This window comes from Podarcis cretensis (genome assembly GCF_951804945.1).
Source record: "Podarcis cretensis genome assembly, chromosome: 14".
NCBI lineage: Eukaryota > Metazoa > Chordata > Lepidosauria > Squamata > Lacertidae > Podarcis > Podarcis cretensis.
The window spans coordinates 10,532,951-10,560,595 of record NC_137183.1 but is presented as its reverse complement, the minus strand read 5'-3'; the positions used below and the strand labels follow the sequence as shown (position 1 = coordinate 10,560,595).

The 27,645-nt window shown below is 45.2% G+C and overlaps 1 protein-coding gene across 11 annotated transcripts in view; it reads left to right on the top strand.

Moving 5' to 3' along the window:
• The window catches only part of CPEB1 (cytoplasmic polyadenylation element binding protein 1), a 50,997-nt gene that overhangs the window by 21,061 nt on the left and 2,291 nt on the right, over positions 1 to 27,645 (top strand). For 8 of the 11 annotated variants that reach the window (XM_079953312.1, XM_079953315.1, XM_079953306.1 and 5 more), the window contains 8 exons: positions 11,587 to 11,801; positions 14,575 to 14,821; positions 14,934 to 15,047; positions 18,540 to 18,644; positions 20,314 to 20,450; positions 22,757 to 22,955; positions 24,915 to 25,009; positions 26,669 to 26,749. In XM_079953312.1, coding sequence (XP_079809438.1) covers positions 11,587 to 11,801; positions 14,575 to 14,821; positions 14,934 to 15,047; positions 18,540 to 18,644; positions 20,314 to 20,450; positions 22,757 to 22,955; positions 24,915 to 25,009; positions 26,669 to 26,749 — 1,193 coding nt within the window. The remainder of the gene's footprint in view (positions 1 to 11,586; positions 11,802 to 14,574; positions 14,822 to 14,933; positions 15,048 to 18,539; positions 18,645 to 20,313; positions 20,451 to 22,756; positions 22,956 to 24,914; positions 25,010 to 26,668; positions 26,750 to 27,645) is intronic. The other 3 variants (XM_079953310.1, XM_079953308.1, XM_079953311.1) reach the window with 2 other exon arrangements.

Sequence of the window (27,645 nt, the reverse complement as noted above, 5' to 3'; positions counted from 1 at the left end):
ACCTGTTCCCCACTCCCAGGTTTTCTCTTCTCTACATATAAACGGGGTCATATAAGGCATTGTCAATGGTACCCCAGTCTGGCTGTGTCTTGACAAACATCTGCTCCCTTTTTCAGGCTAGATTGGAATATGATGTTTGCTTTCTCTGCTGCTGTATCGGAAATTGGAATTATAAGCAATATGTAACTGGTAGGAACAGTTTTTGACCCCAAGTCAGGGTATATCCATTATCTCTAAAGGCTTGTCATGTTTTGCTTATATTCTGGTATTTTAACACTGAAGCAGAATATAGGGAATCGTTTTGTCACGGCCAAACTAAACTATTGCTAGATACGTAGCTGAATGGACTGTTCCACTTCTGGGGAGTCTAGTTTTGAACGCCCCTCCGTGTTAACTTGCGGCAAAAAGAAAGTTTAATATAGCAGGGAAACGCTTGTTGTTTTCTGTGCTTTCTTTTTATTATCAGGATTTTTAAAAAGTGATACAACCCACCTTACCATTCCGCCACTTCCTACAAGTACAACCAATGCCTTTGTCCAATGGGAACTTTAACCCTAAGGCTGGATTCAAGAATAGCTTTATGGAAAGTTGAGCCTGCTTTCAGCTTTAGCTAACTTGCTTTCTTGTACCTCAAACCTCAAGTCCTTTTTTAAAAAAAAAATAATATTTATGCTGTTGGTACAGAGCATCAAGTCATGAAGATTCCCCCCCCCCCTTTTAAATCTGCTGCCTGTATCCTTGAATGCACTTTGGCTTCTGTGATATGGAAGAATGGTATGCTTACCCTTGTAATTAAACCTGCTAATGTGCAATTCATTCAAGATCTGATTTCCAGGCAGAGCATAATTCAGTCAAAAAGCAAGTTCCTGGTCTTAATTTGCAAGATATATTAGCAGCGTGCAATTAGCATTTGCGAAATTTTCTTTTTTTCAGCAGTAGGCAGAAAATTCTTCACAGGATGGATTTATTGTGGCTCAGTATAGAGATGTGCCCTTTTCCCCCATATCAGTAAGTTTAGGTTCTACATAAAACTCGAATGCTGTGTTTGAAACTTGGAGTGTGTTGTCCAAGCTGCCTTTGAATTTACTAACTTGGTGCTAAATAGGAATTTCCTGGCCTAAGATATGAAATGTTGGTGTGGAGCACGAATGGCTGTGTACAGTTAACTTCTCTAAGAGTTGTCAGTACAGTTAGTCCTGTCTCTTAACACTCCATATGGAATGTTGTAATGATAGTACTTTTAGTAGTAGTCTTGTGTAATGAAGGAGAGGATAAAAACATTCAGAGCCCCTTCAGGTAATCCCTGATTACTCTGCATTCATGATTATTTGTGCTCATGATGCTGCTGAGGTGGTCATAATGTGATCTTGTTTTCAATACCGTTTGTGTCTGGAAAAGTTTCAGGGGTTGTAACAACTGCTTCAAAGGGACCCGGGTGGTGCTGTGGTCTAAACCACTGAGCCTCTAGGACTTGCTGATCAGAAGGTCGGCGGTTCAAATCCCCACGACAGGGTGAGCTCCCGTTGCTCGGTCCCTGCTCCTGCCAACCTAGCAGTTCGAAAGCACGCCAAAAAGTGGAAGTAGATAAATAGGTACTGCTCCGGCAGGAAGGTTTCTGTGCGCTGCTCTGGCTTCGGTGTTCCGTTGCACCAGATGACCTGGGAAAACTGACTGCAGACAAGCGCCTGCTCCCTCGGCCTGTAAAGCGAAATGAGCGCAGCAACCCCAGAGTCATCTGCGACTGGACATAACTGTCAGGGGTCTTTTACCAACTGCTTCACTTTTAACAACGGCCCTCAACGGCCTCTGTCCTGTATACCTGAAGGAGCGTCTCCACCCCCACCGTTCTGCCCGGACACTGAGGTCCAGTGCCGAGGGCCTTCTGGCGGTTCCCTCATTGCAAGAAGTGAGGTTACAGGGAACCAGGCAGAGGGCCTTCTCGGTAGTGGTGCCCGCCCTGTGGAACACCTTCCCTTCAGATGTGAAGGAAATAAGCAGCTATCCTATCTTTAAAAGACATCTGAGGGCAGCCCTGTTTAGGGAAGTTTTTAATAGTTAATGCTGTATTGTTTTCAACACTTGATTGGGAGCCACCCAGAGTGGCTGGGGAAACCCAGCCAGATGGGCGGGGTATAAATAATACATTATTATTATTATTATTATTATTATTATTATTATTATTATTACTACTACTACTACTACTACTACTACTACTACTACAGTCGGGGCATATCGTGTAACTTGATGCTGAAATCCCATAACTTTCCATACCACAATTGTTTGCAGAATTTTGGGACTGTTTTTGTTACGCCCCTGTGGCAGTTTTAGAGAACAAGCAATAAAATAAGATGTGGAAACAGTCCGGTATAAATTCACCACTAATGCACTATTATTTGTGTCGGCGATGTGGCTGGATCAGCGCTATACATTTAAAGCACTCCTACGACACTTCAACAGTCATGGCTCTGCCCTCCCCAAAGTAATCCTGGGAACTGTAGCTTAAGGGTGCTGAGAGTTGTTAGGAGACACCTCAGAGCTACAGGTCCCAGCATCCTTAAACTACAGTTCCCGTTGTTCTTTGGGGGAAGCCATGGCTGTTAAAATTATTACAAGTGCTTCAAATGTGTGCTGTGGATGTGATCCATGTTGTAGAATACACCTGGTGAGGAAAGCCCCCGCAACAGCCTGGAAGGCCCATTGTAGCCTCATGCTGTATGAACTAGGAGCTCTTCTCTCTGACTTCCCGTTCGGTTTCTTCCCCACATGTTGCTGGATTTGTACAGATGTGTACACCTGCACATTCCAAGTTGCTCTTCCTAGTTAAGAATGTAACAAGAGCCTGCTGGATCAGGCCAGAGGCCCATTTAGTCCAGCATCCTCTCCTCACAGTGACCAACCAGATGCCTATGGAAAGCCTGCAAGATGAACACAACAGCTGGCATTCAGGGACGCAATACCTCTTGACAGTGGATGCAGAATCTAGTCGTTGTGGTTAGTAGCTATTGAGTTTGCTTTTTGTTTGTAAAAGCATTGAATGTAGGGAAAGTATTATTATTGTTATTATTATTACTATTACTATTTAAAAATATTGTGTACCACCCTTCACCTGCAGATCCAGGGTGGTTCACAACATAAAGTTACAATATAAAAAACCCCAAATGCATAGTAAAAATAAGAGCAACAAACCAATAATCCCTCTCCCACAACACATTTAAAAGGGCATTGGATTTGGTCAATACAGCACATTGTTCCCTGTGACAAGGGAGCTCCATGTAGACATTTGTTTAAAATTATTTTGTTGGCTGTTCTTCATTGCCACAGGCAATCCCAGAGCTGGGTGCAGAACTTGAAGCGAAACGACAACACAGCCAGCAATACATAATCAACCCTTTTAAACCACCGGGAGGCTTTCTGTAGTACTAAAACAGCAAAGGCTCAGCATTAATGTTTAGCATCCAGCTGCACGCAGACCTGCTTTCAGCTGGCGTCCAAAATGCATGCAGATAAGTGCCAGATCTCTTTGCAATGAGGGAGTCCCTTAATTAGAGTGCCACCACCAAGAAGGCCCCGAAGTTCCATTTTTTTTTAATGGAATGCTTCACAAATTTGCACGTCATCCTTGTGCAGAGGCTATTATAATCTTCTCAGCTTTAGTATTATGTGCTGCTAAAGTGAGCATCCAAGCAGCCATTGTGCAGTAGGCTTAAGGCTGCAACTCTTGCTCTGGAGTAAGTCTGTGGGGCTTATTTCTGCAGAGACCTTTTTACAGAGGACGGGGGGTGTTGGTGTAAAATATTTTCCCATGTCTGCATTTCCTAAGCTTCCCACCCCACCTATGTAAGGCTTGGGTAGTCTTTTTTTATTCACCCTTGGGCTGTGTACACATTCCTGTTTACTCTGCGACCAGTGTGCTCCTGCTTCTGCTTTGACATTAGCCACAATCCATATCTGTTCTGTATCTATCTCATCGTCTCCTATGGAATACTGCATTTTGGTGCGTCCCTCCCCCACCAGCTTCGATCCAAATTGAGAGAAATAATTACCTTTGTTGTGATTTTACCTCTGCAATGTTTATACAACCCTAGCTGCTTTTACAATGGGTCCCATGGAACTGCCCCTCCCTTTTTATATTATTTCCTCGCTCAGAAGTATTCTTGCATATTTTTGCTAGATGCTCTTATGAGAGGCATGGGGACACAAGTGTTAACAGCTGTGAGACTTTCCAATCATATGCTGTCTTCTTTGAGAGGATAGAGAGCCAGTATTCTGCCTGGGCTCTGAATCCGTGGTGTCAATTTACTCCTAGAAAGAGGGAGGCTTGTCCTTCTCTGTGCTTATTGATCTGGTATAGAAAAGAAAAAGTTCCACCAGATTATTCCACAGAGAGGGTCTCTCTCCGGTGCTAATAGAACAGCTGAGTCACAAGTGATGATGCTTGGGCTATTGCCAGCTTGGGAGTGGCAGTTCTTGGACAGAGCAACAGAATTACAGTACAGGAAGATTTGCTTAATTCTTCTCCTTTGGCGATGCCATTCTGGAGTGAGCTGTGCTGGATTAAGACCACCTAAGGCGGCCCTCTTTCTCCTTCCGCCAGAGACTCTGTATTTGACCATTCCTTTGTGTTTCTCTTCAAGCTTATTTTGCAGATAGCACTCACAAAATCGTGTGCAGTTCAGTCTCTGACTCCTTGCTGAGTTCTTTGGTGTTGATTCTGAACCTTAAATGCATCAGTCTTCCTAGATACAGTGGTACCTTGGTTCTTAACACCTTGGTACTCAAACAGCTTGGAACCCAAACACTGCAAACCCAGAAGTATTCAGTTTGCGAACCCTTTTTGGAAGCTGAACGTGCTCCGTTTTGAGTGTTACACTTCTGATTTGAGTGCCACACGTCCGTTTTCAGTGTTACGCTTAGGTCTGTCTGTTTTTGCTATTTATTTTGTGTGTTTGTTTTTGTAACTGTGTAGAACCCAGTTCAGCTACTGATTGATTGATTGATTGATTGTGTGACTGCAGTACATTGTTTATTGGTTTCATTTTATGGATCAGTGGTCTTGTTAGATAGTAAAATTCACGTTAAACTGCTGTTTTAGGGGTTGTTTTTTAAAGTTTGGAACGGATTCATCCATTTTGCATTACTTTCTATGGGAAAGTGCACCTTGGTTTTGGAACGGACTTTCGGAACGGATTAAGTTTGAGAACCAAGGTACCACTTCATGAATATCAACTTTCCTAGGCCACTGTCTAGGGGACAGAAGTATTAAAAATTGTCATTGTGTTGTGCTGTATGTGGCAAGCATATGAACGTACCAAGACACAGCCATCTCAGCAAATTGTATCTTCCTTTATCAGTTGTTTGGGTCCCATTGTAGTTAGTTGTCACTAGCTTGTGTGGTATACTCTTGAGAGTGCTGTCTGCTTCACATAGTTTTGTTCTCAGGCTGGCAATAAGAGGCAGAACGTTGTCTCACTAAGACTGAGCTGTCAGGTCTTTGCCATTAAATCATTACATTAAGCTGCGCCACTGGCTCAAGCCAGTTTCCTTGCTTCCATTCCATTTGGCCATGTTTGTTGCTAAATGATAAAAGGATCCAGTTGAGAAAGTCTTAACATGTCTTTGGGAGAAGCTTTTAATTCAGTCCTGTACTTTGGGTTCCATGCAAATTGTGTATTCCCTCTCCTATTTACTTGAATGGAGAAACATGTTCCTTCTCTGTCCTTACGTCTGCCCCATGGTGAATATTTGCTAATTGGCTCTCATATATGGAAGTTTCACAGGAGTCCCCAGGTGCTTTAAAATACACTGCTATTTATTTTTAAACAGTTGCATGTCACCTTTCAGTCCAGTAAGCTCTCAAGTCTGCTTGCATCATTTTTAAACAATTCTAAAGCAATGGTTTTTAAAACCTGCATATATTAAAACCCAATTTAAAAAAACTGTTTCTTAAATTTTTTTTATATATTTAAAACAACAATAATGCATATATAAAACCAATTCAGATGCAATGCAGATACCAACTGGGAATAGGAAATAAAAGTTAGAAATAAATAAGCATACTTTCTTCTGAATTAGGGGAAATAAAACAATGGATCTCTCCCACTAGGGAAAAAGAATAAGAAATAATTTATTTGGAGCAATGCTGTGTAATCTACTTATAAATAACCTGGAGTTAGGTGAACCCTGATGCAATTTGCCAACTTGACTACTACGGCCTATTCAATATAGTGAAACTACAGACTGAAGAGCTCCAGAAGGACCTCTCCAACCTGGGCAAGTAGGCAGTGGAATTGCAGAACTGGTGTGAGCACATGCAAAACCAAAAATATATACCGTAATTGCCTGAATATAAGCCACACTCTCCCCCCCCCCAAATCCAATTGTGAAAAGTCAAGTGCGGCTTATATTTGTGACCTTATGCCATTGGCAAAGTGGTGCAGCTCCCCCCTCCCCCCCCGAAGCAGTGTGGGGCAATGGGGGGGTTACTGGCAAAGCAACACGGCTCCCCCTCCCCCAGAGCAGCCTGGGAGTGTGGGGCAATGACGCCCGTCTCGTCCGCGGCTCCCAAGCCTCCCCCAGTCCACTGAATTTTAAAGGTGCGGCTTATTTGCAGGTACGGCTTATATTCGGGCCCATATGGTACATGCTGATGGGGTTCTGATTTTGAAGTAGTTACTCAGAAAAGGGAACTTGAATTTTGTGGAGAGCAAAAGGAAAAGTTTGCCTCAATGTACTGTTGCTGTGAAAAGGGCAAATCCAGTGTTAAGGAATTAGTAGGAAAAATATGAACAAAACTATAAGCTTATCAGTGCTATCCCGCATCCTTGGGTGCAGCTACATTGAAAATATTGTGCAAAAGTTCTAACAGCACTATCTCAAAGGAGATAGAACTTGAAAACATATAGAAAATGGCTGCTGAAAAGTTATCAAGGGATTGGTACACCTTAACACTGAGATGCATTTGGGACTTGTTAGACTAGGAAAATAAATAACTGAAGAAAGGGCATGATAGAGGCTTTCAAAATTATTAGCTGCAAGGGGAATAAAGGAGGTAATTTCTTGGTCAGCTGAGGAATGGAGCCTTGCAGGATATGTCGTTAACTCATCTTCTAGAAGGCAGGGTTAAAACAAGGTGTTTACTGTGAACATCAGGAAAGGAAAGGAATCTTCCTACCCGTTCCCAGTCTGCACTGCTTCCAATAGAAGAGCTGGGTTAATGGTTCCTGGTCCTTTTGGGGCATGTTGGAGGATGTTGAGGCAGGAATTGTTAGTTAGTATTATTTTGTAATTTATTGGTTGTTTTCTCTTTTTTTAAAACCCTCAAAGCAGATAAGCTAAAAAGATAGAACAATTTAAAAAAATTAACAACAATTTAAAATTTTGAAAAAAACTAAAATCAGCAATAAACTAAAATACACACCTCTTATTCAGTGATTGGACAACTGGGCAGTGAGTGTGTGTGTGTGTGTATTTAAAGAGCAATTGCCACCAATACCAAAAGAAGATGCAAAGAAGGGTCTCTAGGAGAACAGTGCTCTTAGCTAGGGCTGGGCAATGTTCTATCCCAAACTGGTTTGAAGTCCACATGCGGGAATAGACACTTTGCTGCTTCTCCCTTCCCACCTTATTTTTTCCTTCCTTCTTATTTCAGATCTTGTGATATATCAGTATATTGCAATGTTTACCTGGTGATATATCACAGTGTTCAGTTCAGTTCGATTTACTGTGTTTTGCAAGCAGCCATTAAACAAATAAAAAGAAGAATACTGCTAATAGCGGTTTACATTTCTACTCCCCAACCATTACAGGGTAAATCATTTCCCATTCCCCCTTTTCAGTTTTATGACGTGAATTTGTAAAGCCTTGGTAAGCAGTTTGGATGTTCTAAAGGTTATATACCTCTCTACGTCAGACAACAACAAAAAAGGGCTTTGCAAGAGACGTCCTTCCCTTCTGCGATCTTAACAATGGGTGGATATAATTTGTTTCTAAGGTCATTATAAAAAGCTCATTCAAGGAGTACATGAGTTATGACACAGAATTGCAGCTGCAAACTCTGTCCTCCTTAGGAACTTCTTTGTGTCGGCCCATCCAATCTGCTAACGGAAGGTCATTTAGTCTTGCCTGTGTGAAAGCTGTGCTCATTTCAACATTTGGCAAATCTACCAGATATCTTGGCAGGGGTGGATAACAATAGAATTTTAAAAAGCATACAATTTGTTTCACAGTGTTGAAAACCAGATATTGCCCATCCCTAGTTGGTAGGAAACATGCCACTCCAGCTTTCTGCAAGGGCAATAGAGCATACAAATCCACACAACTAGTTGGGAGTCGAGAGTCGTCTTCAAGGATCTTCTGGTCTTTGTGGATCTGTTGAAGCAGGGATATGTCCTGACTTGGACAGCAAAAACACATATCAAACGCCAGGAGACATTTGCTCTGTGAGTGCTACAGGAGGAGGCCTCTCTGCTGCAGCTGTGGGTGGAAGTGTACCTCCTGTCTGTCTCAAGAGGGAGTTCATGATGTCCACATAGACTGGCCGGAGTCAGGAAGTGATTGTACAAGTGGTGTAACCTCTCAATGAATATAGCCATCCAGGCTTCCATAGCAGAACAGAAATTGACCCTGTGTGCAACCTCTCACAACCAGAATATTATACTCGGTATCTCTAGATTCTGGCTGTGTGACAGCGTTCCTGCCCCTTCTGTCCAAGGTGCTTGGAAGCTCCTTTTGACATTCTGGCTGGCCAATTTTTGGAAACAACTTGCAGAATTAAGAGGGCCTTGGTTTCACCACCACCACCACAAAAACCTTGTTGTTATAATATTGAAATGCTTTTTTCAGATAGGAGGCCCCCTTGCTTTAGAACCCTTGTATCTAGAAATTGGCAGGATTGCAGGCCCACCATGAAGCCTGGAACATCGAGCTCTGAAGCTTCCGAGGCAGAATATTGCTGTTGCTGTAGAGTTCTGAGAATCTGCTTTGTGTGTGGGTGGTGTTAGTATCTGGTCCTCTGTAGTTAAAGAAGCATTCAGTTGGTGTTTGCTTAATGCTTAAACCAAAGATGGTGTGAGTAAGCTTCCACCTGAGATGTGAGGCAGGTAGATACCCAAAAGGAGGCACCAGTTATGGAATGCTTTCTCCGGAAAAGTTTGCCTTGCCACTGACACCCATTGCCTGATTTCAAGTAAAAGGACCTTTGAACAATGCCATCCCCAATCTTTTCCAATGTAATTTTAATCCTGCTTACTGTTCTTAGCTACTTCATGACTTTGTGGCTTACAGCTTATATGGATTTTACACTTCTTTTTTGTAAGCGACCCTAGAATATAGTTGATGGGCAGTATAAAAGTAATTACAACAAATAGGAGCATCGTACTGCTTCTTGTCTCCTAGACAGTGTCTCTGTCGTCACATTCTGTTAAAATTGAATAGCACCTTACCTGAATCTGTTCTAAAAATGGGACAAATTAAATTCAGGCAGGGTTTTGTTGGCTATGAAGCCAACATTGGTCAGGAGACGCCAGTTAATTTTCATAGGAGCAATAAGCATCCTGAACAAGATGGTTCTCTGAGATAGCATCAGCTTCCCTCCAAACCACCTTCGCATTATAGGAAACCACACCATCAGATTGCTTGGACAAGGATATCCAGCACTGGTATGATGGAGAAGAAGGCATTAGAATATGAAGCTCTTTACCGTTTGGGTTTCTTATGTTCAGACAAGCTGTTCAGCAGGGCAGGGAGCCTAACACAGAGGTAAAACATGTTGCATTAGCATCCATATAATAAATACTCATTTGATACCCAGTTGCATGGTATCTGTCCCTTAAGACTCATCAAAGCAAGAACCACAGGCACCAGTGCACAGCTTATCGTTGCAGGTCTCTCTCCTATCAGGTTTGCCTTAAGTTACTGTAAAAGCCAGAAATCACCTGGTTGAGCTCAATTCTTGTTGAGGTTTCCATGTTAAGGAAATCCACGTTTGATACCCATACTTCAAGATTGGAACCCATAATAAATCATGCAAATAGAATGCTAGCAGGTTGACTTTACCTGTTATACGTTCTGCAGTGAGGCTACTCATGAGTTGTGTAAGCAGCCCCCCAGCCAGCATAGTCTTCCATCTGTTGCGAGTGAGAAACAGCTGCCAGCACAATAATCCAGTGCTGCCTTTGCAGTGTTAAGCTGGACATAAAGATGATAGATAGCATGGATAAAAATGTATTTACAGAAGACCGTGTAGGGACTTTGTTTACACAGGGACAGATAAGACATCTGAACTCGACAAGAATGTGAACTAATTAATTAGGAGACCCCAAGACTCTTCTATTTTAGGCTATTTATAGTTAATACATGTTGGCATTTTCCCATTTGTGTCTTAAGTTTCCTAAAACTTGAGTGCTAATAGATGAGCATCCTTGCTAAGGTGATTTACCTGGGGTGAAGGACTAAGGAGTGTACTCATAAAGGGCTCAGAGCTCCACTTGCTGAATATTACAACAACAAAGGATTCTGCATGTGTTCAAGTGCATACTTGAAATCATGAGGGCCGGCAACTTTTCTTTTTAAAAAGGTAGGGTACAATTCTCCTATCTCCGCGAACGTGCCCAGGTGCCTACTTACCAGCTTAGCATAGCAGAGGTTCTTTGCTTACTCTTTACTGCAAGTAAAGCCTCTCTAGCTATTCTACTTGAAAATACAAACATAGAAGCCCAGTCAAGATGTAGGCAAGGAAAATGCCAACATCGTGGCAGAGCTCTTGCTTCTGCTTCTCAAAGCAACACAATCTGTGTCTGGTGATTCGCCCATTTGCTTGTGTGTCCATTGGTGTGTTGGAGAGGACTGGGCGAGGTTTATCTGCGAGGGGAGCACACAACAAGCAGAGCCACTGTCATGGATAATGCCCTTTGTGTAAACTGCTTTGAGCTGAAAGCATTATTGATGACAGTGGCTCTGCTTACAGGCCCTAGTGTAAGCAGAACACATGGTTTAATGTAGTCTGTGTGCACAGTGAGATGAAAAAAACGAGGCAGCCTTGACAATTAGATTTGGGAGGTCCCATATCACTGAAGTATTTGAGATTGTACATAACTTGCACATTGCCTCGGCTTGCAGTTTTGTCTGGCATGTTGTGCTTCTCGAGAGCAAAACATGTTCATGGGACCAGTGGATCCACCTCCTGATGTCCCTGCCCGAGATGTTCATGTGGCCATGAGGCATCTCATAAATGGTCTGCACCATTCCCCTTGTGTGCAAAGCCACAGATGGCAGGGTCCTGCCTGCAGTAGTTGTGGAAAGCAAATGAAAGCTTGGCTAGGTCACCATATATTTTCACTCAGAAGTGTTGGTGCCAGTGTACTTGGTATAGGTGGGCATCTGCATAGGAGCACTTAGCACAGATCTTTGTGGGCAATCCTTTTGTTCCCTGACACAGCAGTGGATGGTGATTTATAATCCTCAAGGAGGTCTTTTCCCCAGATTGATTTTTTCTTTTATTTTTGAGAGCAAACAAGTACCATCTGATTGAAGGGGAGCAGAGGGTTCCAGGGCTGAAAAGTACATAAAGCATCACTTTCTCTTTTGCAGTTCTTAGTGTGTTTAGCAATCCCCTGGGGAAGCCCCCTGTGAATTTCCTGACAATGGATCCCATTGGCTCTGAGCTGACTGATAGCCTTCCGAACCCTTTGAGGGGTTCCCGCCTGGACAGCGCCCGTTCGTTCCTGTATTCACGCTCCAGCAGCCCCTCAGACTCTGACACCAGTGGATTCAGCTCTGGTTCTGACCATCTCTCAGACTTTCTTGTAAGTTGCTGGGGAGGTTGTATCCTTGCGGTGGGGAGGTTGCGGCAGGGCAGGCGGGTACTCTGAAATTCTAAATTGATTTGATGGCACTTCGGAGAACATGGTCTAGCTGTGGACTCCCCATCCAGTCGCTAGGAAATGGGAGAATACGCAAGCAGCTGCAGGTGGATTTAAGCTATTCTGCTTTCCCAAACTATAGCTTTTTACAAGCATCAGAGTCCTGCTTCAGATTGTATTCTTGGAGAAATAACCTGTGACTGCAAAACTGCTGGACCCTGATCTGCTCACAATTTAAATAAGCGCTGCACATTCCGCTGGGTCTACTGATCATTGATCTGTTGGTTTTGTGCAAGATACACCACAACACTTGGTTTCCTGCTCATTACAAAGTCGGAAGGGATATTTTTTTCTGCACTAAATTCGTTGGTTAGGGCAAAATAGCTTTAAGAAGGAATAGAGGATCTGAAAATTGGGCGGGGGGCAGGATGTACGGTTGTACCTTGGAAGTCAAACAGAATCTGTTCCAGAAGTCCATTCGACTTCCCAAAAAACCAAAGCGTGGCTTCTGAATGGCTTCAGGAAGCTCCTGCAGCCAATCGGAAGCCACATTGGACGTTTGGCTTCCCAAAAAACTCTTTGAAAAACTCACTTCCAGGTTTTGATAGTTTGGGAGCCAATTTGTTCAGCAACTAAGGCGTTTGACAACCAAGGTACGACTGTATTCTGTAACTGCTGCAAAATAAACAGGTTGTGAAATGCAGCGCATCTTTGGATGGACTTCTGGTGATAGAACTCATCAAATCGCTTTTCATTAGGGAGCAGAGTAAAGACGAGGAAAGACATCATTTAGCGGGTTAGTAGGAGTACAGAGACTGAGCTGGATACAGAAGATTATCCCTCCTGTTGACTTGCTGTTAAGCTTACCCTCCTCTTTACACACAGACTTCTGAGCTGTTGGTTGTCACTGCCTTCATCTGAAGCCTTTCCTGAAGCTAGAAACTTAACTTTAACTGTGCAGAGAGTTGTAGAATTCTGTGCTGAAGACTTTCTGGCCCCCTTATTGATTGTATGTAGTTGATAAAAGTATTTATAAGCCACCCTCTCACACAACATCAGGGCACTTTACAGCCACACAGAAACCGTCAAAAGTAACACAAGAGAATCATCAAAATGACCACTTATGCAAGAAAATTTTAAATAACCACAGCTCTGTCTGACATAAAGAAGTCTCCAAGAGATGCATGGAAGTCCAAAGCAAGGATTGCCTCCCTAATCTCAGTGATCAGTCTGGGAGATAAGGGCTCAGAGGGCAGCCCTTAAGGTGTCCTGGACCCAAGTTGTCCAGGGCTTTGTAAAACAGGTATACTAGCCTAATACCAAGCACTGCCACTTTTGCCATAGGTCTGAGAAGTAACATGGCAATAAGCTGTCAGTGTTAACATGAACGTTGTTTGCTTCATGTGCAGGGCCTTAGCCAGCCATATATGTAGCTCTGGAAGCTTGCATTTAATGAGCCTATTCTTGTTGCGTGTAGATACAAGCTGCATATAATTTAATGAATGTGGCAGCTGCCAAAATACAGTTAATTATGCCTGCCATGGTAACGTAGATTTGGAATTCTTGCCCATTATTATTATTTATGATTAGCAGCATTTGCTTGTCACTTTATACAAAGAAGTCTTAGAGTGACTTCACTTAACAAGATAAAATACAAGCGTGCAATGTCAGCTAAAAGCCATATTTTCTAAAATCACATGATATTCATTTTGGCTCTGAAAGAAAGAATAGATGCATAGCAGTTTGGGTAAGGATGGGGAGAAAAAGCTTGGAAGGAAATAAATGTTGCAACCTTGCTTCTGGGTTTTTAAGTATCTTTTTTACTGTGCTTTGCACAGAAACTTCCAACACGACTAGAAGCATGCCGTAGACAAAAGCAGAAATTTTCTAGCATTCAACCCATTAGATTGCCTTAAATCGCACATTTGGCTCATCCATTAGGGTCATTTAGTACTTTCCTTGTGGATAATCTTCTGGTAATTTAATACTTTACCTTGAAGATTCAAACAGACTCCCCCACCTGCCTTTCGAGACATTCCTTACACTTTAATTATATTAAGCTGAGAAAATATATGAGGAGTCCATGATGTTCTATCACCTTTGGTACATGGTAAAGCCTGAAAAAAGGGATGCGGGTAGCGCTGTGGGTTAAACCACAGAGCCTAGGATTTGCCGATCAGAAGGTCGGCAGTTCGAATCCCTGCGACGGGGTGAGCTCCCGTTGCTCAGTCCCAGTTCCTGCCAACCTAGCAGTTTGAAAGCACGTCAAAGTGCAAGTAGATAAATAGGTACCGCTCCAGCGGGAAGGTAAACGGCGTTTCCGTGCGCTGCTCTGGTTCGCCAGAAGCAGCTTAGTCATGCTGGCCACATGGCCCGGAAGCTGTACACTGGCTCCCTCGGCCAATAAAGCGAGATGAGCGCTGCAACCCCAGAGTCGGTCACAACTGGACCTAATGGTCGGGGGTACCTTTACCTTTACCCTTTTAAAGCCTGAAAAAGATACTGTGTCCTTTCATAGTTTGAAATGGTTCCACCACCACCACCCCTTGCTTTTGTTAAGTATCCTGAATTCATAATTGTAGCTTTCCTACCATTGGCTAAGGTGGGATCATAGAGAGAGATGAGAGATCTTAGGATGCTTTAGATTAACCGCTGCATTGAAATTATACAAACTTGGCTCCTTCAAACTGTGTTTCTTAACATGTTTCTCTTGCAGTCGAATCTCCGGATCTCCCCACCGATGTCATTCCTGCCTCTTGGTGGCATTCCCAGGGATTCCTTAAGTGGAGCAGGATCCCACCTGGATCAAGATCAAGCTACTCTTGCTTCAGTCACTTCCACCCCAACCAGCATCCCCAAGCAGTGGTCTGGAGCATCTACCTGGCCTTCCTGGGGCATCCAAGACTCCGTGGACGACCCATTCAGTATCGAAAGGGAAGCCAGGCTTCACAAGCAGGCAGCGGGTGAGTCAGAGCCTGGCCTTGCATGGGGAGATTGGCACGGGGAAGAGTTGGGTGCAAGATGAATGCTGAGCTCTTAGACGAAGCTTCTCTCTCTTTTGGTTCTTGTCTTCAGCTGTGAACGAGGCAACCTGCACATGGAGTGGGCAGCTTCCGCCCCGAAACTACAAGAATCCAATCTACTCCTGCAAGGTGTTCTTAGGAGGAGTTCCCTGGGATATCACAGAAGGCAAGTAATTGCTAAGGCAGGTTGTGGAGTGAAGGGTCTGGCCTCCTCTAGCTCTTTTCCCCACCCCACTTCATTAAGGTGCGGTTATAACTGTTGAATTAACTGAATTAACAACAGTTAACAGTTGTTAATTCAGTTGTTGTTGTTAATTCAATTTATATACTGCCCTCTATCAGAAGATTTCAGGGTGGTGTACAACATTAAAAACACTGCAGAACATCAATGATAAAAAATATTGAAAAACGTAACGACAGATAGACAAATACAGTGGTACCTCTGGATGCGAACGGGATCCGTTCCGGAGCCCCGTTTGCATCCAGAAGGGAACGCAACCCACGTCTGCGCGGGTCATGATTCGCCGCTTCTGTGCATGCGCGTGACGCCATTTTGACCGTTTGTGCGAACGGCGAAACCCGGAAGTAACGCACTCTGTTACTTCTGGGTCATCGCAGCGCGCAACCCAAAAATACTTATCCCGAAGCTACTTCAACCCGAGGTATGACTGTAGTAAAATAATAATTATAATAACATAATAATTACACTTCCCCACGCTTTCACAGACCATAGGTTATTTAATAGCCACAGGACTCGAAAAAGAGGGATTTTTTGCCTAGTATCTAAAGACATGCACTGATGACACCAGGCAAGCCTTTCTGAGGAGAGCATTCCACAATCCTTGAGCAACCACAGAAAAGGCCCATTGTCTTGTTTCCACCCTCCGAACCTTTCTGGAATGGGGGGGGGGACGCAGAAGGGTCTCGGACGACAAGCACATGCGTTTAGTTCATGTTGCTGAACTAAAACTTGCATCCGCAGCGGCCATCATAGCCAATGGTCAGGGATGATGGGAGTTGCAGATAGCAAAGTCTGGAGAGAGACGGGTTTCCCATTCCTGGTCTGAAGGTGGTTGTTAATGTTTCAGAGCAAGATTAAGGGGTTTCCACAGTCTGTCCTCAGAACAGCTCATCCTGACTTGATCTACCTCTTATTCGAGGGCGCCAGGGTATGTGACTCCCCCAGGTTGTGTTGGAAACTCAACAGTTGACCCCAGCCAGCGTGAGCACTGGCCAGGGATGAAGGGATTTTTAGTGCATCAACATCAGGCTCCCCATACAGAATCTACAGCCTCAAGGGATGTGGCCTATGCAGCTCAACTGCTCTTGGAGCTAGTTGATTGACAATGCTAGCTAGCACAGCTGCCTCTGTTATCAATTGTTTGCTCAGCCTAGCTATTCTTAAAGTTAGTGTGCTTTCAGTATAAAGTCTTGTGTTGCTTATCTGAAAACCTGGAGATAGCTCAGTGGTGCAAGAGAGCCCCATGTTGGGCAAAAGATTCCTGCTGCAGGGTATTGGACTAGGTGACCTCAGTGTCCCTTCCAACTATACAATTCTATGATTATTTAATTTAGAAGCTACTTTGGGAGGGGGCAAAGCTTACCCACCCACCCCCGCTCAGGAGCATACAAAAAAATGCCAAAGATGATGCAACACTTATAAACGTCAGCATGAAAATTGCTGCAAAGCAGAACAAAGCACAGAAAACACACACACACACACACACACACACACACACATATCCCAAAAAGCACCATGTGTTTTTGGAACCACATGAATTCCAGAAGCAGTTCACCAATTATAGGAGAGACCCCATAGCTCAGTACTAAGCCTCTTCGCTTTGCACACAGCAGGTCCCACACTCAATCCCTGGCATTGCTATCTACCATTATTTGGCACAGAAAAGACTTTTGTGAGAGAGCTAGTGCCAGTTAAAGTAGGCCATACGAGCCAGCTTCATGCATTGAAGTATATTCTTATATTCGTCTTCCTTGGTCTGTGGCCTAGAACAGAGGCATAGTGTGCTGTTTATGCTCTGAGCATGAGATGGTGAATTGTGGTGAATAGAACATTGGACTTGGCTTGGTGACAGCCAGATTTAAGCCTCTGCTGGACAAGAAGCTTGCTGGGCAAACTCAGACCAGTCAGTCACAGATAATATCAAGAAAAATCCCCTCTCTGTGGCTTCCCCAGGCTGCTTTATAAGGGAAGTCAGGATAAAGATAGGTTCACGTGGAGTGTGTGGGCTCTGCAAATAATTAAGACACTAACGGTGGAGTCCCCCACATAATTCCTATTATGTGTTTCACAGAATGCCACTTAAAATATCAGAGCTGCTGTTCTGAATTGCACAAAACCAGGAATGATTCAAGTGTCATTACATGAGAAGGCAGAAAACGCATATCGGGAGTAGTGAATAGAATTTGGGTTGGATATGGAGCACAGAAGTGCAAATCACAGTTTGCCAAAATCCATTGAGTGGTCAAACGACTGACCTGACCAACTCGTACATTACTAGTGCAATGGAGTTTTTCAGCTTTCACATTCCAAAAATGAGGGGTGCTAAAAAGTTGTAACACAGCTTGGGATTTCAAAAGAGATTTTGGTTAAATTGATATAATTTAGTTTTGCTTGGCAAGTTAAATGTGTATAAAATAGCATAGAAATCAAGTATTTGCGGTTATGTTGTATATCATCATCATTAGTTGTTATTTGGCATTAACTGACATTTTCAGAAGGTAAAAAATTAAGTTCCACCCCCTAAAGTGACACTCCTACCAGTGGTGCAAGTTGATAATTGTCCTCCGTTGAGGTTCTGTACTGGCCATGAAACTTTCCCCTGTGCTTGTCCCCCCCCCCCCATGTGTCTGTTAAAGGTAAAGGTACTCCTGACCATTATGTCCAGTTGTGGACAACTCTGGGGTTGCGATGCTCATCTCGCTTTACTGGCTGAGGGAGCCGACGTACAGCTTCCGGGTCATGTGGCCAGCATGACTAAGCCGCTTCTGGCGAACCAGAGTAGTGCACGGAAACACCGTTTACCTTCCTGCTGGAGCGGTACCTATTTATCTGGAGTGGAAGCTTGGGTTGTGGGCGTAATATGACGGAGGCACATCCGCAACCCGCAGCGTTCATAACCTGCAGCGCTGCATCTGCACATGTGCATGATGTGATTTGGCGCTTCTGCACAAAGCACAATTTAGCACATGTGCACACATGCGAGCGGCAAAACCCGGAAGTAACCCTTTCCGGTCCTTCCAGGTTTTCCGAGGTCCGCAACCTGAAAACACATAACCTGAGGCATTTGTAACCCAAAGTACCACTGTACTTGCACTTTGACGTGCTTTCGAACTGCTAGGTTGGCAGGAGCAGGGACTGAGCAACGGGAGCTCACCCTGTTGCGGGGATTTGAACCGCCGACCTCCTGATTGGCAAGCCCTAGTCTCGGGTTTAGACCACAGCACCACCCGCATCTGTTAGCCAACCATTATTGATGCAATGTTTGATGGAGCCATGGGGAAGTTTTATTTAATTACATTGCTGTATGTTTGTATTTTACTGGGTTTTAAAAAAAATGCACAAAGCATAACTCCATGCACAGGAGTTGGGGTTTTCTCTCTCTCTTACCCCTCTAAACTAAATCTCTCATTTGTGCAGCGGGTCTGATCAGCACTTTCCGTGTGTTTGGCTCGCTGAGAGTGGAGTGGCCTGGTAAGGATAGCAAGCACCCCCGCTACCCTCCCAAAGGTAATATGCCTAAAGGTAATACAGACATGGTAGGAACCTTTTTATCCATGCTACGTATAGAGAGCACTGAGGGCTGCTGGGCTGGCATGGCTGCATGGTGGTGACTGGACAGGTAGAGCACCATAGATTACAGGCCTCACTCGGGCGCACAGGTTCTTTCCGTTAATGTAATCTGCCAGCTCTTTCGGGGTGCGGGGCTGCACACAGCGGTGTTCACACGGTGGCAGTCAAACAGGGAAAAGAACAGAGCTTTGTGTTTATTTGTGCTGAGGAAGCCGTAGCTGTCGTCGCCATTCTCCCCAGTCAGTTGTATTAAGGCTTGAATTTCTGCTGAGCGAAGCAGAAAACCTTGCTTTGCCATTAAGGCATTTGGGGAAGTGACTTGTCTTCTGTTGTTCAAGATGCATCAGCCCTAATGTTCTGTCTTGAGAAACCTGGAGTACTTCCATGCTAGGTTTCCACCCCCCCTTCCCCCTCTCTCCAGTTTTGGCACCGTTCCTCACTCATTGGGAGGTTCAAATGCATTCTCTTTGGTTCCTTCCAGATGTTGCGGGCTACAACTCTCATCAGCTTAGCCAGGATGACCCATAGGGATGCCCAGTAATTAGGGATGACGTCTAGGACATCTAGCAGGTCCCAAGAGGCGTGATGGTGGCTGTACTTAGAAGGAAGTGGGTGCTGTTAGGGCAGAGGGAGCCCCCTTTACTTTAGACAGAGCTATGGCTGCTACCACTCAGTTCATGCACACCAGTGTATCCCATACACCTCTGTTGATTTAAGTACACAATTACATGCTGACTCTCTCCAGTGCTAGTGTGTACACACTCCTTTTCGCCGGGGGCGGGGAATCTCCTGCTTGAATAGCAAAGCCTCTTTTCTGGGAAAAGTACATTGATAAGTATATTCTGTTCTCTCTCCCCAACTGCCTGCCATGGGAAGTCGGACATACCAGTGGTTCCCCCAGCATAGCCATCCCACCCTGGCTATCCCACCCACAGGGACTGTATTCTGCTGTTAGCTCAGAACAGGGTCTAGAAATAGCACTGTGTTAGCAAAACGAAAAAGCTCACTTCTTATGGTTTGCAAGCACCCTGGATTGCTTGGCACTGCAGTCTTTGTGCACCATTTGAGTACTTAATGGGGAGAAAATTGTGTCTCTGGCAAATGCGACGGTCTGGAGTAGAGGATTTCAATCTCTGTTGTGCCTAAGAATTGCTCAGTTGACCCAACTCTTCCATCTTCCATTAATGGAAGCGGTGAAAAGGAATGAGATTCTGTACATTGCAAGAAGATAGCCTAATATCATTATTTCCCTCCATCTCTATGCAGTGTTGGAAATAACCTGCTATGTATTTGTGAAAGTGGTATATAGACAAAAGGTTGCCATTCTCTGATCCTGCACTTTCCAAAGCATTGAGAAGAGGGCTCATGAGCCACTGATAGATGTAAATGGAGCCTCGATGTTCAGAGGCAGCCTGCCTGATGAACCAGCAGGCAGGCGGGAGAGTGGCATTGCTCTTGAGCACCCCCAAAACATCAAACTGGTCGCTGTTGAACTAAGTCGGGTCATTGAGTACAACTGGGCAATTCTTAACACAAACTGCACTGCAAAAATACTCCCTAGGGAAGAAGGGAACGTGCTTGTACCCAGCGTTCTAAGTAAATTTCTTGTCTTCCACCCAAGGCTATGCATATCTGGTGTTTGAATCAGAGAAATCTGTGCGTGCTCTGCTCCAGAACTGCTCCCGAGATGTGCTGAGTCCCAGTGGCCTGAGCGAGTACTATTTCAAGATGTCCAGCCGCAGGATGCGCTGCAAAGAGGTGAGAGGATGTGCCGCTGTGCAGTCCAAACAAAGCACCCAGGTGGGTGGCTATAACCTCGTATTGCTTTATTTAGGAGCCATGTATTGCCTTTGAAGCTCTGGCAGCGGCCTCTCGTTCTCCAGGGTGACTTCTGCATAGGCAGCTACCCTCAGTGATGGGTGGAATTGCTCCCCGTTTGCACAAAGGCTGATTGTGCCATATGTTGCATAGTTGTTGACTCGAAACACATGAAGCTTTTAGCTAGACAGGAAGAGAGATAGGGATAGAGAGTGGCGCATTTGGAAAAGTGCTGGTTCTGAAGGTCTCTAAGCACATGGTTTGTGTTGCCAGTGGATCAGAGGATGGGTAATGTGTTGTGGAGTGTGGAAGAGGTTGCTTGTGACTCTGCGTTGACAGAATTGGCAGCAAGGCTCCCCATTGATCTTCTCCAGTAAGAGGTCTTTGTTGCTGAAGGATGGCTGCAGTAAAACCATGAAGAATGCATCCCGTTGGCTTCTGCTTTCCTGCCCTGTGACATTGCCAGTGGTGTGTGTGTGTATTCAGCATGTATTGTATAGTATCATCTTGAAGATAGCTTCTTTAAATATTGTTTCTGGTGCCTGTGGTTGCAGAGAGATGGCTGGATATGTTCTGGCAACCAGCCACAAAAGATATAAATATTTTTTATTTAGAAGACATCTGAAGGCAGCCCTATATAGGGAAGTTTTTTTCAACGTTTGATGTCTCACTGTGTTTTATATTTTGTTGGAAGCCGCCCAGAGTGGCTGGGGTAGCCCAGTCAGATGAGCGGGTTGCAAATAATAAAATTATTATCTACTGCAAACAAACCAGCAGGATGCTCAGTCACCCTTCTGTGTTTTATTTGCGTGTCCCAAATTAAGGGCGAGGTTGTGTTCTGCTAAGCAAACCATCCCTAAGATACTAGCACCACACATCTATAACAAGTTACCTCGTGTCCCTAGTTGAATTCAAGTGGGATGCACAATTTAGATGGTGTGACCCTTGTGAGATTGGTTTGGGCAGTGCACAAAGGGTTAGGGCTACGATTACATCTTGTGTTGCTGCTTCAGTCACATATCTTGGCTCTACTATACTCTGGGCAAGTGTTGCATAAATGTACTGCTTGCAAAGTATTGTTTCCATGGTGCAAGCATATGTTATCACTGGGTCATGCCAACCCTGCTGTTCACAGGGAATGCGTAATAAATGCAGTCTGTAAGTCAGAATATGCTTTTAACTGCATAGAGGAACTGAACAGAAAGGAGACGGCAGCCCCCTTGTTAACAGGACACAATACAGTGGTGCCCCGCAAGACGAATGCCTCGCAAGACGGAAAACCCGCTAGACGAAAGGGTTTTCCGTTTTGGAGGTGCTTCACAAAACGAATTTCCTATGGGCTTGCTTCGCAAGACGAAAATGTCTTGCGAGTTCCTGCGGTCCCCCCCCCCTTTTTCTAAGCCGCTAAGCCGCTTATCAGCTGATCCGCCAAGCCGCTTATCAGCTGATCCGCTAAGCCGCTTATCAGCTGATCCGCTAAGCCCCTAAGCCTAATAGCGCTAAGCCGCTAATGGGCTTGCTTCGCAAGACGAAAAAACCGCAAGACGAAGAGACTCGCGGAACGGATTCTTTTCGTCTTGCGAGGCACCACTGTATTTGGTTGAAATAGAGTAGTGAACCAGAGTGTACCAGAATTGGAATAAAAGAACTATTCTTTAGCCATCTCCTGGCTTCCATAGAATCATCGAATAGTAGAGTTGGAAGGGACCCCAGTGGTCATCTAGTCCAACCTCCTGCAATGCTGGAATCTCGGCTAAAGCATCCATGACAGATCGCCATCCAACCTCTGCTTAAAAACCTCCAGTGAAGGAGAGTCCACAGCCTCCCAAGGGAGACCATTCCCATGTTGAACAGCTCCTACTGCCATCCTCTGCTCATGTTCCAGCTTGTCGACATCCTTCTTAAATTGTGGTGCCCAGAACTAAGCATTATGCCTTCCGCAACGTGGGTTTTGACTACAGTTCCCATCAGCTTAGTTTGTGTCTCTTAACAGCTCAGATCCCAACAGGACACCTTTAACCCAAAGGCCTGTTGTACAAAAGTCAGATAGTCTGAATGTAAGAGCATCCATCTGTGTGTTGACTCAGCTGTTTGGAAGGTTACTATGGTTGAAGTGCACTTGGCATAAGGGCATGGGAAGACCATTTAAGGTGCACTTAGAAATAAGTTGGTTTTGTTTTTCAAAGGGGGAGGATACGTGGCTTGTGGACTTGACTCGAACACAGTTTTCTCTTGGGTGACTTCAGGTACAAGTGATCCCATGGGTCCTGGCAGACAGCAACTTTGTGCGCAGCCCCACCCAGAGGCTTGACCCTGGCAAAACAGTCTTCGTGGGAGCTCTTCATGGGATGCTGAATGCCGAAGCTTTAGCAGGGATCCTCAATGACCTGTTTGCTGGCGTTGTGTATGCAGGTATTGACACAGACAAGCACAAGTACCCTATTGGTAAGTGAGGCTAATCAACGACTATTCATTCATATTCTGTTGGTTTCTGGGCCTTTTGGTGGTACCTTCCCATGGTCAAAAATAGGTACAGATGGTACCTTGTAAATGAAAAGGATGTTGAATGGCTAAGTTGAAGTCCCTGGATACAGAGGCAATTTTAGGGCAATGCAAGTGGTGCGGTCGCACCAGATGCGCAGCTGAAAAGGGTGCCTTCTCAGTGCTTGTCCACTTTGGGAAAGAGGCATGAGGGCTCTGGCAGAGTTCTAGAGTCCTCCTACCTCCTTCCCAAAGCTGGGCAAGCACTTATCAGGCTTTGGGACCAAGGTGGGAGGACTTTGGGACCCTGCCAGTGTCTCACGCCTCCTTCCCCAAGCCTGGCTTAAGCCAGTGCCATGAGGGTTGTGGGAAGGGTGTCAAATGGCCTTGCACAGGGTGGCATATTACTGCTGGGATAGCATGACTGGGGAAAAGGTTGGTGGTCACTTTGATTTGTATCCCACGTAGTGCTAAGTTAAAGACACTTGGTGGTTCCCTTGTTCCACTGGCAGTATTTTGTGGCTTCAGGATGGTGTTCTGCAAGACAGTGCATGAGAAGGTTGTTGTTAAATTTGTTTCCCCGCAGACTGCACATTCTGCAAGGCAATGAGTTTCTGCTAGCGCAGCCACTGCATTTGATTCCTCCGTTGTGCAGCGTTAAAACTCAGCCACCCGCTAGTGCTAGTGGACAGAGAACGCTGGATAACAGCCCTTTAAACTGAACTGTTTCCCTCTGGGTAGGCTGTTCCAGCCAAAGACTTGCCTGCTTTGTAGCTTTTGATCTCTGCCTCAGGTTATCAGGATGGTGACGGTATAAATCAGGGGTGGCTAACTTTTGCCCTTCCAGATGTTGTTTGACTTGATGGCTCTCATCATCCCTGGCAATTGGCCATGCTGGCTGGTTCTGGTGGGAGTTGAAATCTTAACAATAACTGGAGAGTCACAGGTTAGCTTCCCTTGCTATAAATCTATACAGCATTGTTTTAGCTTTTAACTTGAAAGGCTTTGAACCGTCCATTCAGCACTAGAAGTCTCTTGAGTATAGTTCGTCAAGATGAATAGGCAGCAGGCTGCTACTGGAAATACAGTGGTGCCCCGCAAGACGAACGCCTCGCAAGACGGAAAACCTGCTAGACGAAAGGGTTTTCCGTTTTGGAGGCGCTTCGCAAAACGAATTTCCCTATGGGCTTGCTTCACAAGACGAAATGTCTTGCGAGTTCCTGCGGGTTCCCCCCCTTTTTCCCCCTTTTCCTAAGCCGCTAAACCGCTTATCAGCTGATCCGCTGATAAGCCGCTTATCAGCTGATCCGCTAAAAGCCACTAAACCGCTAATAGCGCTAATCCGCTAAGCTGTCAATGGGCTTGCTTCGCAAGACCGCTATACGAAGAGCCTCACGGAACGGATTAATTTCGTCTTGCGAGGCACCACTGTAGATAAATCTGACTATTTCGGGCCAGTGTCACCTTCTCGTGTGTTTACCCATAGTTTCATTCTTTTTCCACATTAATCTGCACTTTTGAAGAAGTCTAAATCACTTTAAAAAGAGTGATGTAGCACTTAAGAGCTAGGACTTGGAAGACTCTGGTTCAAATCTCCGCTTCGTTGTGAGAATAAAGTGGAGAGGCAGGTCGCCTTGCTGTTGTCGTGTGAAATCTGTTGGTGGCTAGGATCCAATCTACACATTAGTCTGTGGGTTGCAGATCAGGACGTTCCGTATAGGAATTTGCAAAGATTGAATTCCTCAAGCATCCCTCCCCTCCATTAACCTCTGAACCCCCTCTCCCTTCCTGCTGTGGTAGACCTTGGCAAGCAAGTCACGTTCGTGCTGACTCATAAGTCTTGCATTACTGTGCTGGTAGATACGGTATCAGGATCTTTCCCTGGAGCTGCGCACTGCACTAATGGGCTGGGTTTTGTTTCAGGATCTGGCCGTGTCACCTTCAACAACCAGCGCAGCTATCTGAAAGCAGTGAGTGCTGCATTTGTGGAGATCAAAACAACCAAGTTTACAAAAAAGGTGAGAGGCACGAAAGGAAAATACAAGCTCTTGTGTTGTGCTTATCGGCAAGGATCCCTAAAGTGGGTGCTGTTGCATAGTCCCTAGAAATAGAACAGAGATTCTAGGTGGATAAAATATATATCCTGGGGGGACATCAGCAGAGAGTGAGAGCTTGCTAGAGCTGGGGTGCGAATAGGAATTAAGCTAGTAGGACTTCTTCCCCTAAATACTGATTTCAGTAAGTAAGCAGGGAGCTGGGGGGGGGGAATAGCAGATATAAGGCATGAGGAGTTGGGCCACTGGTTCACCTATCTCAGTACTGTCTCTTCCTGGCAGAGATTTCCTTCCAGCATTGCAGAGGAGGTTGGATATTCCAGGAATCTTAGCATCATCAAGCTTATTATATGCTGGTTTTCCAAAGTGTGCTCTTAAGTAGCTCGTGGGAACAGTAAACAGATCAATATATAGGTGCATCAGAAACAGTCATAAATACATCAAACATATTTCATAATATATTTATATCCACACTAGCAAGCTTGTAAAGGCATTTATTTCAAGAAATTCCTTATATGTAAAGCATCCCTTTCATAATTTAAGATCGCAGAGAATAGCCGTGTTAAGGAAGCTAAGCTTCAAAACGTTGCCCTTGGCTCCTGATTAAAATCTTACCAAAGCAGCCGCTTTGTAATAAGGCCTCAAAAAAGGGTGCATTAACCTCAAGTAAGCACAGCCGGCTCTTCATATAACAGGCACCAAAAAGAGCTGTTTTTCTCCTTCCGGAGCAGCCTTTGTAGATGGAGTCTGTGGCAGGCCCTCCCCAGGCCTGCAAAAAGCCCTGTTTGAGCAGAGAAATGGTGGGAGTAGAAGAGGCAAGGGCTGTGGCGCAGTGGTAGAGCATCTGCTTTGTGTGCAGATGGTCGGAGGTTCAATCCCCCGCGGGAGGGACCCTGGAGAGCTGCTGCCAGTCATTGTAGGCAATTGCAATCTTGATGGACCATGTGTCTGACTCCGGCAGCTTTCTGTGTTCCAAGTATGCTGGGAAAGGGAGATGTTTTTCTCCTTACGCAGTTACTGAAACAAGTCTGCCAGTCAGTCTCCAAACTGGCTTTAGTTCCTCAGAAGCCACTATGACGAATGTGTATAAACAAACTATTCACTCTTACGCAGGGGTGGGAGGTGGGATACATATTATGGGAGGCTGCACCTACTTGATTTTCATGTTCCGTGCAGAGACCACCACCCCTGTGGTCCTCTTCTGGGGAAAGGGGCAGACTTCTCCAGTGGATGAAATGAAAGCAAAGCATAGGCAAACTCAGCCCTCCAGATGTTTTGGGACTACAACTCCCATCATCCCTAGCTAACAGGACCAGTGGTCAGGGATGATGGGAGTTGTAGTCCCAAAACATCTGGAGGGCCGAGTTTGCCTATGCCTGCTTTAGCCAAATGAATCTGGCAGTAGCACTGGTCTCTTTCAACATCAAGCCCTTGCAGCTGCTTTCGCAGGAGACTCAGAACTCTTTCAGCCTTTGCTCCTGCTTGTTTCCTCTGAAGTGCGTGCCCCCATTTCTTCTTTTCCCCTCTCACCATTAAGATTGCACTGTGAACTCCAGCTGTGCTGCTTTGTCCCCTGGGCTCCTTCCCTCTGGCTTTAATTTCCTTTCCTTGCCTCCGGGGCAGGTTCAGATTGATCCATACCTGGAAGATGCCATGTGTCAGATCTGCAGGTCTCAGCCAGGTCCCTTCTTCTGCAGAGACCAGGTAAGGCTCTTGGGTCCCCCCCCCCCCCGTCCACCTTAGACTTGGTTGAAGGGACAGCGTTTCCAACCACACCCACTCTCCTGTAGTGCACAGAACAAACTTCTTGAGGGCTCCTTCCCCTTTGCCCCCTTTTAAAATGTTTGCCCATTTTCACCATCTTTGGAGTGAGTGGAAGCTGCTCTGTTGTACAGGTGAAGCAGCTGTCGTTGGTGTCCTGTGTTCTGTTTAATTGGCGGGGGGAAGGGCTGTAGCTCAGTAGTAGTGTATCTGCGTTGCTTGCATGCATGCCAAAGGTCTCTAGTTGGATCCTTGGCATCTCCATAAACCCTGGAGAACTACTGCCAGTCATTATACAGTACATTACAGTACTGAGCTAGAAAGACGAATCGTCCAACGCTGTATAAGACAACCTTAGATATTCCAAAGGATAACAACCAACGTAGATGAGAACAGTCTCCACTTGCCCAAGGGCAACCTCTTTTCAACTTCTTGGCAGGCTTTTCATGGATGAAGAGCTGGATGTCTCCCTAACTCCCAGCCCAAACTTTTTGTTTTGTGATGGTAGGAGGCAAGCTTTTGGCGTACGTGTCTAGCAGGTGTGGGGAACTTCTGGCCCTCCAGGTGTCGATGTGCAACTCCCATCATCCCTGACCATTGGCCCATGCTTGATGGGGCTATTTGGAGTCGTTGGCATCCGTCTGTCTCAATAGACAATGGAGTGCACCTCCAGGGGTGAAGTCAGACCACTGCATAAGCAGCACCAAAGTGACCTCCCCAGCCTGGGCAGTGTGTCTAGAGGTCATCTGGGCAGCCCAGGACAAGGCCCCCTGATACGTTCCAAAGAAAAGCAGAGCAATGCATTTGGCACCAGCTTTGCTGCAGCAGTTGCCAGGAGG